The 19,467-nt window shown below is 39.9% G+C and overlaps 1 protein-coding gene across 1 annotated transcript in view; it reads left to right on the top strand.

Moving 5' to 3' along the window:
- The first annotated feature begins 488 nt into the window (after positions 1–488).
- atp9a (ATPase phospholipid transporting 9A) overlaps positions 489–19,467 on the top strand; it is a 34,731-nt gene continuing 15,752 nt past the window's right edge. Inside the window, exons 1-14 of the mRNA XM_083895263.1 lie at positions 489–577; positions 2,282–2,426; positions 5,191–5,304; positions 5,457–5,565; positions 6,451–6,509; positions 7,408–7,459; positions 8,833–8,927; positions 12,741–12,821; positions 15,165–15,240; positions 15,672–15,748; positions 16,397–16,557; positions 16,642–16,784; positions 17,562–17,674; positions 18,216–18,425. Coding sequence (XP_083751389.1) covers positions 510–577; positions 2,282–2,426; positions 5,191–5,304; positions 5,457–5,565; positions 6,451–6,509; positions 7,408–7,459; positions 8,833–8,927; positions 12,741–12,821; positions 15,165–15,240; positions 15,672–15,748; positions 16,397–16,557; positions 16,642–16,784; positions 17,562–17,674; positions 18,216–18,425 — 1,503 coding nt within the window. The 5' untranslated portion in view covers positions 489–509. The remainder of the gene's footprint in view (positions 578–2,281; positions 2,427–5,190; positions 5,305–5,456; positions 5,566–6,450; positions 6,510–7,407; positions 7,460–8,832; positions 8,928–12,740; positions 12,822–15,164; positions 15,241–15,671; positions 15,749–16,396; positions 16,558–16,641; positions 16,785–17,561; positions 17,675–18,215; positions 18,426–19,467) is intronic.

The following is a 19,467-nucleotide window of genomic DNA, read 5'->3' as shown; positions in this document are numbered from 1 at the left end:
AATATGCTCGGTGCCTGTTTCAAAATAAAAGCAGAGCATTTTTGTGGCCTGGATTTTTTTTTTTTTCATCTTTTCTTTTCTTTCTACAAGACTTTATTGTGAAATATTTGCAGCTTCATTCTGAAGAGTCATGGCATTTGGAAAAGAACATTCTTGTAAATGACTAAGGTAAATGTCTTGCAAAACACATTTTTATCATGCAGTCTACCAAGAAATGTGATAATGAAGACTTTCTATTACTATTCTTTGAGCTAATGTCACAATAATCTTCAGTAGGTCAGTGGCACACGTAGGAAACGTTGGCTCTGGCGCAGCTGCGGCGCATCTCCAGTGCAGCTGCGTCGGTGTCTCTGTGCGTCTCTGTGCTAACTGAACCGTCCTGTGTGAGGGAGAGTGACTGACAGCTGGGGAAGCCTCCGCCCAGAGAGCCGCCGCCGCCGCCGCCGCCGCCACTGCGCGTCTATCCGGTTGCTACATCTCCCTCTCCCCGCTGCTAAAAGGCTGCAGGAATGCCCGACAACATCCCTCTACAGCCCGTGAGACGACCGAAAAGAAACGACAGTAAAAACAGACATGGGTAAGGGCGTTACACGGCGGAAGGCATGTCAGCGACGGCTGTTTTTAATTGTGTCGGTGGCGTCAGTGTAGCCGTGGAATTTTTTTTTTTATCCACAAAGCGGTGGCTTTTGACGTTCTTTTCGGGGGGTAAAATTACAGCAGTTGGCGTCAGAAAACAACTAGCTAGCTTAAACACAAATATGCCGCTAACATAACAACGGAGGCTACGTTCGTTGTAGCATTATTAGCAGCTAGCTAATGCTACGAGACGCATCCTTGTTCCGGGGTGCAGTTTGGAGCAAGTGCATTACACGCCCATGTCAATATTTGCACGGTTCTCTGGAGCGAAGCCTGACAACGACACAGCACGGAAACACGCAGAGTTTGCTATGCTCGTTTCACGTGTTAGCATAATGTTTCGTTTGAGAGGAAAGAGACATACGTAATGTTGTATTATTATTATTATTGCCTTCTTGACACCCACGTGAAAGGACAGGCCTCAGATGATGAGAGTGATGGTGATGATGAAGATGATGTGCAGCCTGAGGGGCTGGCATGCAGGTGTATCACCCCCTTTAACAAACACAGTTATTTGTTTTTAATGCAGTGGAATGAGTCAGTGGCTGCCCATTGCATTTAACCCTTTAAGGTACTACTCAACCATTTGGTCGACCACACTTTAAGGCACTTTATCTCATTGGAAAATGCATCAAGGCTGAACCCACAAACACTTAATGTGACTTGTTCTGAATGTTGTACTTTATGAATTATGCAAACCAGGTTTATTATGAACAGACGTCTCAACTGTTTGGTAGAGGCCTGTATCTGAAATACTGTAGGGTCTAATTAAATAATAAATAATGAATATTGATTGTCGTTATTGTTATCATAATGCTTTTGCTTGCTCTTGGCGCGTACCTTAAAGGGTTAATAGGGGTGGGAATCGCAGGGTACCTCATGATACTAATAACATCACGATACAATGATACTGTGATAATCGATATGTTGCGACGATACATCACCGTATCTGTCTAACTGAAGAATTCTTAATTCAAAAGTTGAAAGTGCAGGATTTCTCTATTTATTCGCAACACAGAGAACAAAGTGCATAAAGTGTGTATGTATTGAACATAAATGGGGCATCTCTTAACGTAGTTTTCTCCACCATTATCCTGCTGTGTATTGATTCTTGTATTGTACGAGGAAGGACAACAATATATAACTAAATCGATAGTTTGACAAACTTTTTTTTGCAGTTAGAAGTAGGGCTGAAAAATGAATCGCAATTTTATCGAAATTGCAATATGGCCTACTCTGCAATTTTCAAATGGCAGGAGGTGCAATATATCTTAAAGCAAAAATGTGTGTCAAAGTATCATCTTAGATTGAATATTGTCTTGACCTATACACATCATATTCTACAACCACCTTTTTTTTTCAAATGAGGTTAATGTTCATTTCATTCGGCACAGTCTTTCTCACCTCTATGGCCATAGTTCCTTGAGTTTTGCTCGGTGTTATTGTTGCAATAAGCAAAACATTAACAAGAAGATTGTGACATGAAATACATTCTAACCTGACTTAACCCACTTCATACCAGAGCCAAACGAGAGAATGCATTTTAAAATAATCTAAATTAGATTCAGATTGCCTACTGTTGAACTAAATGGTTTCAATCTGGTTTGTGAATTGATTTTTAATAATTCCTGCCTTTTCCTCTCAGGTGCTGCCCGTGGTCAAGATGCTGTGGCATGGGGGACCTGCGTCCCCGTACCGTGTGGCTCGGCCACCCAGAAAAGAGGGATCAGAGGTACCCCAGGAATGTCATTAACAACCAGAAGTACAACTTTTTCACCTTCCTGCCTGCGGTAAGTGTCAGCCAAAGGTCAATTCACTACCTTCCCGCTCTTCAATTCTTCAAAACCACCCACCGTTTTGAGCCTGGCCTTGATTCACTTGTATCTTGTTGGACACTTTTTCAGTTTTTTTTTTTTATGATATGAGGAATATTGTCGACTGCCATATTGTGCACCTCATTATTGCTTGAAATGTGAGTGTTGAGGGCATTGGAATCACTAATTTAATTCGGCTGTGTATCAGAGGGTCTGATTGAGGCGACAATTTATTATTATTTTACTTCTGAAAAATACTCTTCGGGTCCCTGAGCCCTACGTGATGTCCATAAATGACACATTTTGTGCAACTAGAGCTCGATCGATGAATCAGTTTGAAGCTTTTTTCATTATTAACACATGATTTCTGATTCTTTCAGCTTCTTAAATGAGAATATTTTCTTCGTTTCTTTGCTCCACATAACGAAAAAAAACAAAAAACATTAAAACTGAATCATTTTGGTTTGTGGACAAAACAAGACATTCAACAATGACCTATGAAAGACAAACCTAACACAACAGACTTAACTGAAGGAGAAGGGGAAGGAGACGTAATGTTGGCTGTGTTCAGTTTACTGGAAGTTTCTGCCTCATTAATAGATGACAGTTAAATCAGACCCACTGCACCCTAAGTCTCTTCATTGTTTAATTGTAGAATACTGTTGTCTACTTTTGATTACAACACATAAGCGTGTTGCTGATGGGTGGGGATGAGAGTTGAGAACAGTTGGTGACAGTTGAGATCGGGTTCAGCATGGCAGTCACAGGTCTCCTCAGCTCCGCAGTTGTCGGCACGACGGTGGCACATTGCAAAACAGTGTCGTCATACTCGCACACTGTAGCAATTCTAACTTGCAGCAAGAGGAAATCATAGCAAAGGAGAAAAGAAACCGTAACACTATAACCATATTAGATGAAGAAAACCATATTTGTTGTATTATTGTAAATGAAAACATTCACATTTCATACATTGTATACAGGATCCAAATATGGAATTATTATGAAAATGTATTAAAGGTGCATTATGTAATAAATCTAAAGCAAACTGGCCATACAATCCTCCTAATATGTCACAGAGGCTCAGGAATAATGTTCATATAACAAACTGAACTCACCAACAACAACAGTACAGCCAAAATATTTGCATTAAAAAAAATATTTTGCAGACCGCAAATCATGTTTATGTTTTGAAATCATGTTTTGGCATGTGGCGCCACCTACTGCCGCCTACCAATCATTTGCAGTCAGTAGACTCTCAGTTGCCGAGCAACCATGGGTTGCCAGTTACATCTGAGCCACAACGGCGGAGAAAACGAAACCTAAAAGACCTCGGTATTTTGAATTTGAGTGTAGTAACCGTTTTTGGCCACATCCTTACATATGGCGCCTTTAAATAATGGCCCAATAATTAGAATTGGTAATTGTGTAAAATGTTATCAATGCATGTCCCTACTAATATGACTTATGGCTGATATGCTGGAGAAGCTTGGTCTGTGAATGAAATGTTGATTTATTATTTTCTTAGCCTACATTGTGTCACCATGTGAGGATAATGACAAGGTGTTTTTATATAATGAAATATCTCATCTCAACTAATAATAATGTTAAAGGGGTAATCTTACCCTGAAACACTTAGCAAAGGCAGTGTTATGTAGGTATGTGGAGACGGTTCATGGATGTTGTGAAGGAGGACAGTTGATGTAACAGAGGAGGACATGAGGGATAGGGTGAAAATGGAGGGGGGGGTTTTCATACTATACTATTAAATGTTTTTCAAAAATAATAATTAATTTCTTTACATTCTCCATAGAATATAGAGGAGTTAATATCTTGAGGGTATGTAGTTTCATCACATTTAAATCTGAATCCAAAAATGCAACTTGATTTGAGAAAATTATTGCAATATTTGACCCCAAAATCGCTCAATTCTAGTTGAAATGGTGTGAAGAAAACTGCCACACAACCTTGCAGCGTAGGCATAGTAGGATATTGGTAAGAGTACGCAAGTGACAGAAGTGACGAGGTTTCTTGCATTGTTCCAAAGCTGTGTGTTTTTTGACTCCATGTTATTTACATATGCATTTGTTTCCCAGGCATTCAGTTGTCGTAAGATCTTAATATTGTGTATGAAGGCGGACATTGAAAGTAGCTCGAATTTGTTTGGAAAGCAAAAGACGAGCGACGACATCTATTTGCATTGCAAACAATTGGCGTGCATTTAATTGTCGTTGGTTCACCTCAAGTTCTTCTCTGTAATACATATTGTAATATTTATGTTTCTGTTTGTGGTTTCATTTCTTTTGGGAAACAACAGTTACAGTGTTATCTTATGCAGTGGTGGTAATGAAATGCAGAAAAGTTGTATAATATGTGTGTTGTGTATATAAGAATAACAATGGTTGGGGAGGTTTTTGGGTTACATTTGACTATGAGAGTAGATGCACCTCTTTTATATTTCAGGTTGTGTGAGGCCAGTGCAGACAATCATTTTAAGATGTTAATGTCCATTTGAGGATGTTCACTAGATCAATGGCTTTTCCCATTTTATAGTCCACTGCAATTTGACTACACTGAGTATTTATTTTCATATTTAACCGTTCAGTGCATAAAACAGACAGCAGTAACAATCCATGACTTTATTATATACCTTTTATTTACAAGTTTTATGTCATTAATAATGATGTATAGCAGTAAATGTCAGATCAATTAATATGCATGTGAATTTGATTTCTGTCCCCAGGTGCTGTTCAACGAGTACAAGTACTTCTTCAACTTGTACTTCTTGCTTTTGGCCTGCTCTCAGTTTATTCCAGAGCTGCGTCTGGGTGCCCTCTACACCTACTGGGTCCCTCTGGTATGTAGCACAATACAAACCTTTGTTCCCCCTTCATTTTCCACACTTAAACTGTGCTGAATGAGATCCTATCTTTGAAGGGTTTGTGAAAGTATCGTATGTAATTGTTTTGTTAATTCACCCCCTCCCTCCCTCCCCCCTCCACTCTCCAGGGCCTTGTTTTGACCATCACCATCACGAGAGAGGCAATCGAAGAAATAAGATGCTATTTTCGAGACAAAGAGGTGAACTCTCAGATTTACAGCAAGCTGTCGACAAGAGGTACGGATTAAGGAGCGCTTGGCGACAGGCGGTTTGGTTTTGTCTGTGTTGATATCCGAACCATGTTGCTTATTTCTCAGCATCAACGTCTATTAACTGGAGGAGGTTGGTCCTAATAAAACTTATTGGGGCGGGGGGGGGAAATGGAAGGTAATTCAAAGCAGAGATGTCAAACGTGTACATAAGAGACCTTGGTATAAAGTGCTACCAGCAATAAAAAGCAGGAGACCTCTTGTGGTTTCCATCACTCTGTCCCTTTGATGTGGCAGCTTGTTCTACTCATAAACACAATGACTGGTTGCCGCCATGATAGCAGCCCCGGTGCATATTTTAGGGTTTATAGAAGTCAAAGCCTCTTCTTTTAGAGCCATGCCCCAGTTTGTTTGTGAAACCTGCTGTAGAGATTATTCCGATCTTCATTTTGGTAAAGAGACTCATCGGGAGTTTATTGCACTAATCGAAGCGAAGCACTTCTGTGAAGCCCCCACAAACCCCTAATCCTCTCGGCAATATTAATGTGCTTTAATGTCTTACATATGCATAGCCCAGAGGTCATGGAAAAGGTCAAGGGTCGGTGATCTCTTCCAAACAATTTTGCCTGTTCATTCTGAATGGAATGAGGGAGAAGGCTCAACTCCCCTTGCATTCTTTCAAATCTGCCTGGAAAATGACTTTTTTCACCAAACTCACTGGTGAGGAATGTCCACCAAGAGAAGATATGAAATTTGATTAAAAGAAATGGGTTTAAACTTCATTCATACTTAGAAAAAAGAAGATGAGTTTTTAATTCACACACGTTTTTAATGTCTGTTATATTTTAAATATATCTAACCCACTTAAAAAAAAAACTTAATTAACTCTTAATAACTTTTCTCTGTATTTTAGGCACGGTGAAGGTCAAAAGCAGCGGTATTCAAGTCGGGGATCTTATAATTGTGGAAAAGGTTTGTTGAAGCTCGTTTCATCCACATCTGTGAGTAGTTTTTGCTTTTTTTTTTTTTAGGACTGTCAAGTTCCCGTTTATATGAGAGCGAGTAATGAGGGAGCTGTTAATCTTTTGTCCTCTAGTGGCGACCGAGGTGAAAGGAGTTAGTAAAGATTTTGTAATCTTGTGATCAATGCTGAGCTCCAGCCTGTCAACCTCAATGCGTGCACAGCAGACATGAACCTAAAATGCCTTAAATTATATCGAAGACACAAATTCAATTAAGTACTGTTTATTGATGTCGTTTTTTTTGTTGTTTTTTTTACTTTGTAAGCACATTTATTGTCTGTAGTTGTTGTTGTTGTTAAAATATATTAGAGTAGAGTTGTGCTTCTCAGAGTGGATTTGTCTGAGGTCTTTTGTACATGAAACACGAGAAGTTAGTCTTGTCTTCAGTTTCCAACTGAGGGCTTCTTTCTAAATCACTCATTTCAGTGCAGCTGAAGGAAAGGTCACACGTGTTGTCCTACACATTTCACTAATATGACTGAGTGATTCACAGCTATGTGGGTTGCAATTTAGCGAAACCAGTAGCTGTCAACAAAAAATGTTTAACTAAACTTTGCATCGTAAATAGTTATAACGTTTCTTTAGTAGACTACGGACTACTTAGCAGGAATCCATAAACGGTTTGGGGACATTGTCTAGCGGAGGGACCAAACCATGCAGAGTGTAAGGGTCCCATTCATGATGATTTGTGCCCGAGGGCTTATTATTTTTTCGCTGTGTGGCTCTTGGTAATGTTTTACACGAAGAGTCAAATGTCTTAACTTCACGACAGTTTAAGAGAGCGGGAGGGGAAAAGGAGCAGGAAATGGTGTTGAAGTCATGTTTTTCCTCTCTGCCTTTCTTTGTAGAACCAGCGTGTTCCTGCTGACATGATCTTTTTAAGGACCTCTGAAAGAAATGGTAAACATCTGCTGGTCATTCATCCAGATCTCCACAACTGACTGACTGACTGACTGACTGACTGGGGAAACGACTTGTTTAAAAAGGAGCTGGGGTGCATGGATTAACCCTGAGTCAGGACAGGAAGTCCTACAATGTCTAAATTGTAATTGGGTCCAGTGCTAAACTATCATTCAGCATGTGGTTGGTGTGGCGCAGATTTGCTCCTGCATATAATGCCGAGATGACCACTGTACAAAAAAAACAAAACTGTTTATACTCCCTGTCTTCTTCTATGACTAATTTTGTCTTTCAAATGAGAAGGAAATAAATGAAAAGAAAATGGAGGCACACCCAAGAATCAAATGCAAAATAATAATAAAAAGAAAACAGGAAACATGAGAAGTGAATGCTTCATCTGAATAGTCAAATAAGGATTAGGGCAAGATTTGTGTGTGATGCAAGCACGACATATCAAGACTCATGTTTTATTTTCAGCTTTCAGGCGACTCCTGTTAGAAGAGCTAGATGCATGTTTTTGTTGCACCTTCCTGTTGGGGGAAGAAAAACAACAGCTTTGTTTTACTGGAAATAGTGCTTGGTTATCTCTCTTCCATGTGGAGGCCATTAGGTCAATTATGAAGAGCCTAGGCCAGGATTGGGAGTTTGGGCAGGATGACGCATGCAGCCCAACGGGGGGATGGGCTCTGGTGAATGCCTCCACTACTTCTCCTCCAGCTGGATTCCCAGAAATAAAGTCTAGTAAAATCTCTTAGAAGTTGCTGTTAATTTGCGACTTCAGGCCAAAAATGTCGCATTGCCCCACATTTATTTAGAAAATAAACTACCGTTTACAAGTTTGGGGTCACTTAGAAATGTCCTTATTTCTGTTCAGTTAATATAACAAATTAATCAGAAATATACATTGTTTAATGGTACATTATGTTTGCTAATCATGTTAGAAGGCTATTGGATGATTAGAAAACCCTTGAAAACCCTTGTGCAGTTATGTTAGCACAGCTGAAAACAGTTTTGCTGGTCCTTTGACCTAAGCAAATTGTATTATTTTGAATCAAAATCATTATTTCTAATCTTGTTAATGTCTTGACTATATTTTTCGATTAATTTAGCAACCATTTGATCAATAAAAGTGTGACTTTGGAAAACTCCAAAATAATTGTATAGGTGACCCTAACCCTAACTTTTGAACGGTACATTGGAACAATCACAGTGAGACCCCAGCAGCAGCTTTCAATATGTTTTGAAATAAGAATTAAAGACGACCACCCAGATTAAAGACGATGCTGTTTCCCTGTTTGTTGTCGCCCTCTAGGGCTAAGGCTGTTTCTCTGTGGCACCAACGGCAGCTCCTCTCCCTCCTCTCTCTGTTACAGGCTCCTGTTTCCTGCGGACTGACCAGCTGGACGGAGAGACGGACTGGAAACTACGCCTCCCAGTGGCCTGCACGCAGAGACTGCCAACTGCTGCCGTGAGTCATAAAATAAACATGGAGAGTGAGGCGGTGAGGAGAAAATTGGATGTTGCAACACTGACGTTGCTGTTCAGTAAAGACTCGTGTATTCAGGTATAATTACTAACCAGCCCACTGGTCTAATGGAAGCACAAGGTGGTCATTAAAGTAGAATGCGGGATGAGCTCAGACCTGTACCATCACAAGAGTTCTTTAGGCTAGGTTTTTATATTCTTGCTTTCAGACATTATATTGTAGTATACTACAGATATAATGGTGTTTTTGTTTGTTATGTCATGTATCGACGATACATATCGACGGCTTGCCTGAAATTGTTTTTCGTTTGACTCCTAAGAGTCCAAGAATTTTCCATATTAAAGAAAATGCCTGAACTGATGCAGTATGTTTATCTAAAGTTGTAAAAACAATCAACCATAAGTCTTTTTTGTTTGTTATTGTTATAAATATATTTTTAAGTAAGTTATTTAATATAAATGTGGGGGGGGGGGGCAATGCATGCCTCAGAATTCAGGAGAATTAAAAATAAATAAATAAAAATGAAGAACCACGTCAAACAAGTTTCACCACCTGCTCTCATGGCCTGCAGTGCTAGGTGGAGAACCGTTGTCTGTAAATTAACAATATATGGCTCAGCGTTTCAGAGAAATACGTAAAGTAACTGTTGTGTATTATTTGTCTCAAAGCAGTTTGTCTGCAAATAATCAAGCAAAAGTTATCTTTGTGAAACAATAGAGGAAACACTGCTGCTACACAAACTTAAAAAAACAAACCATCGTTTTAGATGTGAAACATTTCAATGTTTGATATTAATTAAAAAGCTAGTATTTTGTTGCTAATCAGTTTGATGTATTGAATGTACAACTTTGCAGTGATGGTAATCGAATATATTGAATGATTTGACACAAATATGATGACCCATCTGTCATGGTCAGACTGGCCATTAGTAATGTCTTAGTATTTCATTGAAATGCCTGTAAATTTGTAATTTATGTGAAAACAGTAGATGCCAAAAAAACAAAAAAACATCAGTGTTTACACCAGACAGGCAACTTTGGTGCCGCTGACCTCCAAAATTTAATAATCTTCTTCCCAGGACACTGCATTGTCTTAATCATAACCGCAATTCTAATCTTATTCCAAACCAGTTCTTCAGAGATTATGGCCAGTTTCTTGTCCCCGTGAGGGCTACTGGTCCTGACAATGTGTGTTTATATCAGAAAAGTACACACACACTCCAGGATGCGCTGGGACGGTTTGCAGCCGAGTGCGAAGCAGCTGGGATGAGAATCAGCGCCTCTAAGTCCGAGGCCAGAAAAAGGTTCTCGACCGGAAAAAGGTGGCTTGTCCCCTCCGGGTCAGTGGCGAGATCCTGCCTCAGGTGGAGGAGTTTAAGTATCTTGGAGTCTTGTTCACGAGTGAGGGAAGGATGGAGCGTGAGATTGACAGGCGGATCGGTGCAGCGGCCGCAGTAATGCGGTCGTTGTATCGGTCCGTTGTGGTGAAGAAGGAGCTGAGGCGAAAGGCAAAGCTCTCGATTTACCGGTCAATCTACGTTCCTACCCTCACCTATGGTCATGAACTTTGGGTTATGACTGAAAGAACAAGATCCAGGATACAAGCTGCTGAAATGAGTTTTCTCCGCAGGGTGGCAGAGCGCTCCCTTAGAGATAGGGTGAGGCGTTCTGTCACCCGGGGAGGAGCTCGGAGTAGAGCCGCTGCTCCTCCACAGCGAAAGGAGCCAGCTGAGGTGGCTCGGGCATCTGTATCGGATGCCGCCTGGACGCCTCCTTCGGGAGGTATTCCGGGCATGTCCCACCGGGAGGAGACCTAGAGGAAGACCCAGGACACGTTGGAGTGACTACGTCACTCGGCTGGCCTGGGAACGCCTTGGGGTCCCCCCGGAAGAGCTGGAGGAAGTGTCTTGCGAGAGGGAGGTCTGGGCATCCCTTCTCAGACTGCTGCCCCTGCGACCCGGCCCCGGATAAGCGGTAGAAAATGGATGGATGGAAGTACACGCACAAATGCATTCCATCGCCTGTTACCCTATACACCCTAGACATAAACCTAACTCTAACCCCAAAACCAGGTCTTAAACCTAAAAATCCCTTTTAAGTTGGAGGGCCCAGACAGAACGTCCCCGCTAAGATAGGTTTGTATGTTTTCGGTAATAACACGTCTACAGTGAGAACAGTACCTGCTTTTGGCCTCGCTAGTGCATTGCATCATAGTGCGATATCCACCATATTTGTCTAACAAATAAGGAACACTTATTGATTCTGTGTCTCATAGCCGTTTGTCTACAAATTGTAGCCTGAAGCAGGAGCTCTTTGTGTATAGTGCATAACCATAGAGCAAACACTGCTGTTGCACTGACTGTAAATGTTAATATAAAGCTTGAGGCTGGTGTTAAAAAAACATTTACATCAGAGGTTTGATGTTTACTAAAATTATAATCTTTGCTCTCTGATTAAGCAGTAAGAACAACTGTTATACTTGTTTCTGTTGCATTCACTCTGTTTAAAAGTAAAGGTGAGAAGAAGAATATTTCTCATTCAGTTTAGGGCTTTGTAAGGTTGTATTTGCTAATTTTTTGTTGTATTGTGATATTTATATGATGGAGAAATGATTCTAACTCATGTGCATCTTTCACACTTGTGCTACATTTGAGCCCACTGCTTTTGGGGAATAAACAAAATATGCCTCAGGATTCCAGTGAAAGAAAATATAAAATAACCGCCCATACAAACAAGTTGAAGAGTATTTTTGTTTGAATGTCACATAGCAGTTTGTCACCTCAAGCAGAAGTGCAGCAGATGTAAAACCATAGCGCAAACACTGCTGCTGAACAAACTGGATGATAATAAAAGGCTTGCAGTCCAAGTCAGACTCATCGACTGATTAATTTGCCTCGGTGCTAAAAAAAAAAAATCAATTTTGACTTCTAAAATGAAAATATTGCCTGTATTGTTGTCTGCGACTGTGCGTTTGAGAATGTTTGTTTTTGACTATTGAACAACACACTTTGAAGATGTCAATGTGTGAGAGAGAGAAACAATGAGCTTTATGTTTTAACAAAGAATCTTTTAAACTGGATTTAAAAAACAAAAATCCTTACTGTTGAATAGTTGAGTTAATGCTGTTTCTATCATGTCTCATAAACCAAAAGAAATATCTAGACTAGATGAAGTGCTATGTGACCTGCTTTCCTTCTGATTATTTTGCATGTCAACATAACCAAAATCACAGCACATTATGATTATGTAAATATTGTATTGTTAAATACTGTAGTGTTTAAAAACAAAAAAAGAAAAATTTGAGTAAGAATGAAGCAAATAGATCAAGGACTGGACCTGTTTGGCACGTGACTGAATGCAAATATGATGTGCTGACATCAATAACATGCTTTGCATATTGTTGTTTCCCGACCGTCCACAATTTTGCTTGTTGCCCCGTACGCGGTGCAGCCATATAGTTTGGTTTTCACCTCATCTTGTTTGAGAGTAAACAGTATTCGCCTCAGGATTTATATGATAATACCAATAAGTAAATTCTATGTTTGTCAACCAAGTTAAAGAATATTTATTGTTGTAATGTCTTGAAGCACTTTGTCTGCTAATTACTGCCTCGGGCGAAAAGCTCTCAGTGTAAGATGCAAATGCAGGTAATTTCATCTGACTAGTTAAATATCTTTTTAATGTTACATAAAAGAGGCATTGCTTGTTCTTGTGTTCTCAATTGTTTCTAATTATTCAAGCGGGCCTTTTCCTGTGTCGGTGATGCTACAGTTAAGCCATGGTTTGTGTCTTACAGGACCTCCTCCAAATCAGATCATATGTGTATGCAGAAGAGCCAAACATTGACATCCATAACTTCATTGGAACGTTTACCAGGGTGAGTGTTTACATTTCTGTTCACAAAAACCAAATATTCGATATATGTCACTTAGGAAATTCACAAAAGCAACGTTGCTTTGACAAAATAATGTTTTGTTTCACAAGCGCACTTTAAAAAGTAGGGAAAAAAAAAAGTCCTGATGTAATGTAACCCAAAGTTGGATTACACAACATTCACAAACACTGATTTGTTTCATGGTATTGGAGACCTTTATTAGACAGCATGTGCCCTGATGAAACAGTTTGTTAAAGGGGACATATTATGTAAAATCAACTTTTTAATCATTTAAATCCTTATATTTGGGACTCTGGAGGCCCTATCAGTCGGCAAAGTGTGAAAAAAGATGACTCAGTCATGTTTTTGTGGTCCTCCTCAGTCTAAGTACAGGTGATAAAACACAGGTAGTTGACTTCCATGCTTACTCGGACGTCACAGACGCTAAATTCCTGGAATTCTCGCGGAGCTCCGCTTTGTCCATAAAACACACGAGAGTGCTGGCGAGGGCAACGGTATCTGAAAACCGGAAGTCCGCGAAAAGTTCTATTCTTGGCTCCACAGTGCAGCACAGAGTTCTACACAAACTTCCAGCCTCAGAGGATTTATCTGTCCAGTGGATACATGTTATATATGACGGCAATGTGCCTGCTAGAGCCTGCAAATGATCACTTTTCCAAATGCCAACTGCTCTTAGCTCCCAGTAGCCTCTGTGGCTGATGTTATTTCCTGTCCCATAAGTTTTGTTTTACTTTCATTTGCAACTAGTTTAACTTGAAGAAAATAGGGTATAACATGACCCCTTTAAAGTGTTGGTGGGGTTTTCCGTCCTTCCTGTTGCTTTGATCATTAATCACTAATCAAGTTTTATGTATCAATGCAGTCTGTGATGGAACGGAAAACAATCTCGAGCAGCCCTCGGACAAGAGGGAAGGAATTGTGCTTGTAACTGTGGGGTTGCCAGATAAAATCCCGGGGGCAAAGCACCCACTCCCAAATCTTCTTCCTACAATCTCCCTCCACCTTCATATGGATTACAAAGCCAAGTGTTGAGACAGAGATTTAAACAAACAAAATGAATACATAAACTCATCTTTAATATTACTGTTCCTTTAAAAAACTTTGCCGTGTGTGTGTGACCGATGAGCCCTGAAACATGAACACAGTGCGCTCTCGTGTGGACAGTCCGGGCATGTGCAGCACAGCATGTCCGCTCAGAGCTCATTCTGCACAATGAAGTGATATCTTGGCACAAAGTTAAATTGAGACACTGAGCAAATTAATTTGTCTTAACAAAATGAACAGAAGTGAAACTTCAAATCAAACAGCAACACTCGCAGTGTTATTTTAATGTAAACTCTATAAATAAAATATATTAGACCAACGTAAAAACAGATTGTCTTTTTTCTGGTTTGCAGAGAAATGAGTCACATCTCCATTTACCCACTAAAACACATTCAAGTCAAGGCAAATTTATTGACTGTATATAATAACACAACATTACAAACACTATTTGCGTCAAAGGGCTTCACACTCTGTGCAGCAAGTGACACCCTCTGTTCTTAGACCCTCACATGGAGTGAGGAAAAACACTTGTATGGGGGAAAAATGGGAGGGCAGACTGTCTTCCAGGACAGACACATGTACATGTAAGTGTCACATGTACAGAAACAAGTTGAGCAGATAACAAAGAAAACATCACATTTACAAAGAGAGGAAAGAGAAGAAGATAGAGTCCAGGAGCATTTAAATCATCATCACTATTATCTAACATCATGCCCACCATCCTGGGGTTAGTTCCAGCTCCTCATGTCGTTGATGAAGGGTCGATGAGGATAATATTAACTTTAGCAGTAATGAGTAGCTATGTAAGGGTTCACTAGGGAAAATCCATTACATAGACGGCTCCATTAAACATCCGATTTCCTGTTATATTTCCTCTTAATCTCACTGAAGAAACTGCAACTGTAAAAAATGACACTCTTTTTTCTCTGTGCCATGTTGTTTCCCAAACATTTAAAGTTATTACAAACCTAGACATGGTTGTTGTTGTTTGTTTGTTGGTTGTTTTCTTAGAGGTGTAATTTAATTTGTGAGGCAGAACGACGATTCTCCAAATTCTAGTCCTTGACAAATGCACAGCTAAATGACGCCATCTATTGAAGCAGCACATTATTGTTCTGTCCATGAATTTGTTATTGTTCTGAACAATAACAACTCATTTTCGAACACATTAGTGTAAAACATAGTTGACGCCATTATTCTATGTTATGTAGATAACAAAGAGCAGTTTTTTGTGTACCTTTCTCATTTTGTATATTTGCGTGTTGTGTTACTCTGTTACAGGAGGATGCAGACCCCCCTGTCAATGAGAGTCTCAGCATTGAGAACACGCTGTGGGCCAGCACTGTTGTTGCCTCTGGTAAATATCTGGCAGCTCACACTCAGGAAGTAACCCGAAACAAGCATTTTTGCTCTCAGCTTCTGGAAAACATTGCTTTCATCACAACTGTTGATCTCACGAGTTGTCAAACCAAAACACATACACAGAGGGAGACTCATAAGGCATTTAGTCTATTTACTCATTTAAAAATGGCTCAAGGGCAGCTTACCATAATGGTAAAAAAAAGTGACTTCAACAGGAGACACACTTTAACCCCTCGCTTACCTATTAAGCAGCTGGAAATCTATATTCCAAATGACAATCTTAATCTCTAAATGTCCATACCTGTTAATTTTATAAATTTGGGAGACATTGTCACGGCATATTTTGTTTTATATAATGTTGTCTCTTCATTTTATTACCCTGATTTTTTTTTTTTTTTGTTTTTTCCTCGTTTTCCCTCCCATTAGGCACAGTGGTGGGGGTTGTGATTTACACAGGAAAGGAGCTGCGCAGTGTCATGAACACCTCCAACCCAAGGCACAAGGTACAGTTGTGTGAAATGGAGCCTGAAAAGAAAACAGCATTAGGTTATTTATTCTGCACACTGACGCATTTGCTTGACGTGCGTGTCCTCCTGTAATTTAGTTAATTTATTTTATCTTGTATGGATGCCTATGTGGCCAGTAGCCTGTAGACACTTACACTACCGTTCAGAAGTTTGGGGTCACCTATACAATTTTTTTGTGTTTTCCATAAAAAGTCACACTTTTATTCATCAAAGAACCAGCAAAACTGTTTTCAGCTGTGCTAACATCATTGCACAAGGGTTTTCAAGGGTTTTCTAATCATGCAATAGCCTTCTAACGTGATTAGCAAACACAATGTACATTGGAGAGATGGTTGCTGGAAATGGGCCTCTATACACCTACGTACATATTCCATTAAAAACTAGACGTTTGCAGCTAGAATAGTCGTTTACCGCATTAACAATGTATAGAGTATTTCTGATTCATTTATTGTTATATTCATTGAAAAAAAGGGCTTTTCTTTAAAAAATAAGGACATTTCTAAGTGACCCCAAACTTTTGAACGGGAGTGTAATTTTCTGCATCTGCATTATTTGCTTAGACTTTTATATTATACATACACACACATTTGTCTGATGCACCATGTTTCTCTGTTGCATTTATAGGTGGGTTTGTTTGACCTGGAAGTGAACTGTTTGACTAAGATTCTATTTGTGGCCCTGGTGGTGGTGTCACTGGTCATGGTGGCCCTCCAGCACTTCGCTGGCCGCTGGTACCTCCAGATCTTTCGCTTCCTGCTGCTCTTCTCTCACATCGTGCCCATCAGGTGCGATTTAGGGGTCAAAGTCATCCACAGTGTTGTAAGGGACGAAAAGCACTGACTTTTCTTTCTTTTTTTAATTTGATGCAGTTTGAGAGTCAATCTGGACATGGGAAAGATGGTTTTCAGCTGGATGATCAAGAAAGACTCCAAGATCCCTGGGACGGTAGTGAGGTCAAGCACCATACCTGAACAGCTTGGACGCATTTCCTACCTGCTGACTGACAAAACAGGTTAGACTGCTGGAAACAGCCATGAAAAACAGCAGGGCTTTTAGATAGATTTGGCTCTGTGGCCAAAAGAACTATAGCCAGTGTTTAAAGCACTTAAATGAGAGTTTTTAGAGGTGAAGATTTACCAAGGAAGTATCCATTTCCTGAGGGGGTTTTGCTCTGAGGTGGGTCTCGGAGACCTACTTTTGGACCTTTAAATCATAAAAAAGCCTCAAGTCTCTCATTCCTCCACACATTAACTTCCATCAGTGCACTTCTTCTGCCATGAAGGGTTGTACATCATTTTTACAGCCCAGGTTCCCGTTAAAATGATCAGCCGTTTCCCCCCCGACCTAAGCATGATAAGGCCAGAGGGGGCTCTGCGGGTCAGGTTAATGTATGTGTGAGGCCCCTGAGCTTTTTGGAAATGCTTTTAGAGTGAGTGTGAGGATACAGAGGTTGTGTGTGGCATCAAAGGAAAGGCCTTTGGATTTCTGAACATTTATTCCAGTAAAAATAATGTGACATGTGAAACTCTGTCTTAAATAGCTGATTAGCGTTCGTAAATCCCATCTCCCCGTTTGATCGGTGTAGAGATGAACTAACTATTGCTTTTTGTCAAGTAGTCACATATTGTGTCATTAAGATGAATCCCTGTCTATTTAAAGTACTTTTGTAGATATTGACATTAGATGTGTTAGTTTTATATTGTGTGCTGTCTGCCTATAATTGTTCTTGAACTGTTGATTTTTGACGGTGATATTATTATGTGAATGTATTTGATGTAACCATTAACAGGCACTCTTACCCAAAATGAAATGGTGTTCCGGCGGCTCCACCTTGGAACTGTGGCGTATGGGATGGACTCGATGGATGAAGTACAGAGCCATGTGTTCAGCGCCTACACGCAGGTAATAACAAAGAAACTGAAAGCTGAAAAGGTTGAAATTGTGAAACTGTGGGGAAAGGGTAAAACAAACAGACATGCACATTGTTTTAAGAAACATATCAGTTTGTGATTATTATGTGGCTGAATGCTTCCTGACCTCCGATAACACTCTTTGTCCCCCTTGACACCAGAAGGTTAGTGAAGCAGGAAACGGGATTAGCCCACAAGCGAAGCACTGACCGGCCTTGTTTAATGATGCTGCCATTAACCCCTGGAACGCACAGCTTTCTAAAAATAGCAGGGCCATAATGCAAAAAGAAAATTTCTTTACACATCTGGTTATATTTAAAGGCCACTGTCACAGCAGTGATTGAAACTGCGTTGATTAAGAAACTGGTTTCTGGGACTGGCCTACACATCTCTGTTTTCCACTTAGACTTTTTTGAATGTGTGTCTTAAGTGTTTATACGCTCATACAGCTTCTTTTTCACAGTTCAACTCAATATAATAGCTGCCTTCTGTGATATAAAACATCGACCGCTATGCTTTGTAATTGTCTTCAGCCCACCCATGACCTTCCAGCCTCCAGGGCTCCGGCAGCAACTAAGGTCCGCAAGACCATCAGCAGTAGAGTTCATGAGGCTGTAAAGGCCATCGCCCTGGTGCACAATGTGACACCAGTGTATGAGTCCAACGGGGTGACGGACCAGGCGGAGGCTGAGCAGCATTATGAAGACACATGCAGAGTCTACCAGGCATCCAGCCCAGATGAGGTATGAGGCATTTCATTGTTGACTTTAATGTTAATTTCATCCAGTGATGTTTCAAAGCCTACAGGGCATAACATCTGGGATTGATTTCAAACAAAATATTCTAATCTTATATAATAATCGGTATTTTGAACATAGAACCTTGTTCCTATCCACACCATGTGTACGGAGAGGTTGACAACTAAAGGAAATTAAACTTTCTGTTGTGATGAAACATGTACCAAATTATCTTAAAGATATGCCGCCTATAACATTGTTTTATATACTGTTTCATCACATCTTCATTAAACAGCTGCTTTTTTTTGTGTTTTTGTCGAGAGGGTGTTCTAAATACTGTGAGTCTAGTTTCAAGAAACGTGTAATGGAGAGTTTAACACATGCTTCGTGAATGATCAGAATATTAGAGCTGCAAATAACGATTATTTTCGTAATCGATTCATCCGTCGGTTTTAATGATTTCTTTATGTGGAGCAAAGAAACAAAGAAAAACTGTTTAAATTCACATTTAAGAAGATAAAACAATCAGAAATCTTGTTTTAATCATGAAAAAACCTTCAGATCGATTATCAAAATAGTTAACGATTAATTTATTAATCGATTAATTACTTCAGCTCTACAGAATAATAAAAATAATAATAGTGCGGCTGGACAATAAAACTTCTCTTGTTTTTTTTGGCCTGAGAGGAAATTTAGGCTTGGGACATTTCCTACATTTATTATACAAACAGCGACAATGTATCCATCAAACGGTATACATAAATATTAAGACGCGTTGGCAAACACCTTGAAGTCGAAATAATACAAGCCGGCATGTTGGGAAATGTATGTACACTTAATCTTAAACATCAGTTTCTGAAGGCCAAACAATGAAGGCGTGACAGGAAAGCTTGTCTTCCGATCTAAAGACGGAGCGCTGTTCATTTTCTATCAGCTAAAGCTATTATCTCGAGTGTATATGCTCCTTCTATTTTAAAGTGGGACATTCACAGGCCAAAAGGCATTCTATATTTATGTCCTTGATCAGTGTACATTCTTTAAACTTCAG

Source organism: Microchirus variegatus (genome assembly GCF_963457635.1).
Source record: "Microchirus variegatus genome assembly, chromosome: 9".
Lineage (NCBI taxonomy): Eukaryota > Metazoa > Chordata > Actinopteri > Pleuronectiformes > Soleidae > Microchirus > Microchirus variegatus.
The sequence above is the reverse complement of the archived record's forward strand: the minus strand, read 5'-3'. Positions and strand labels throughout refer to the sequence as shown.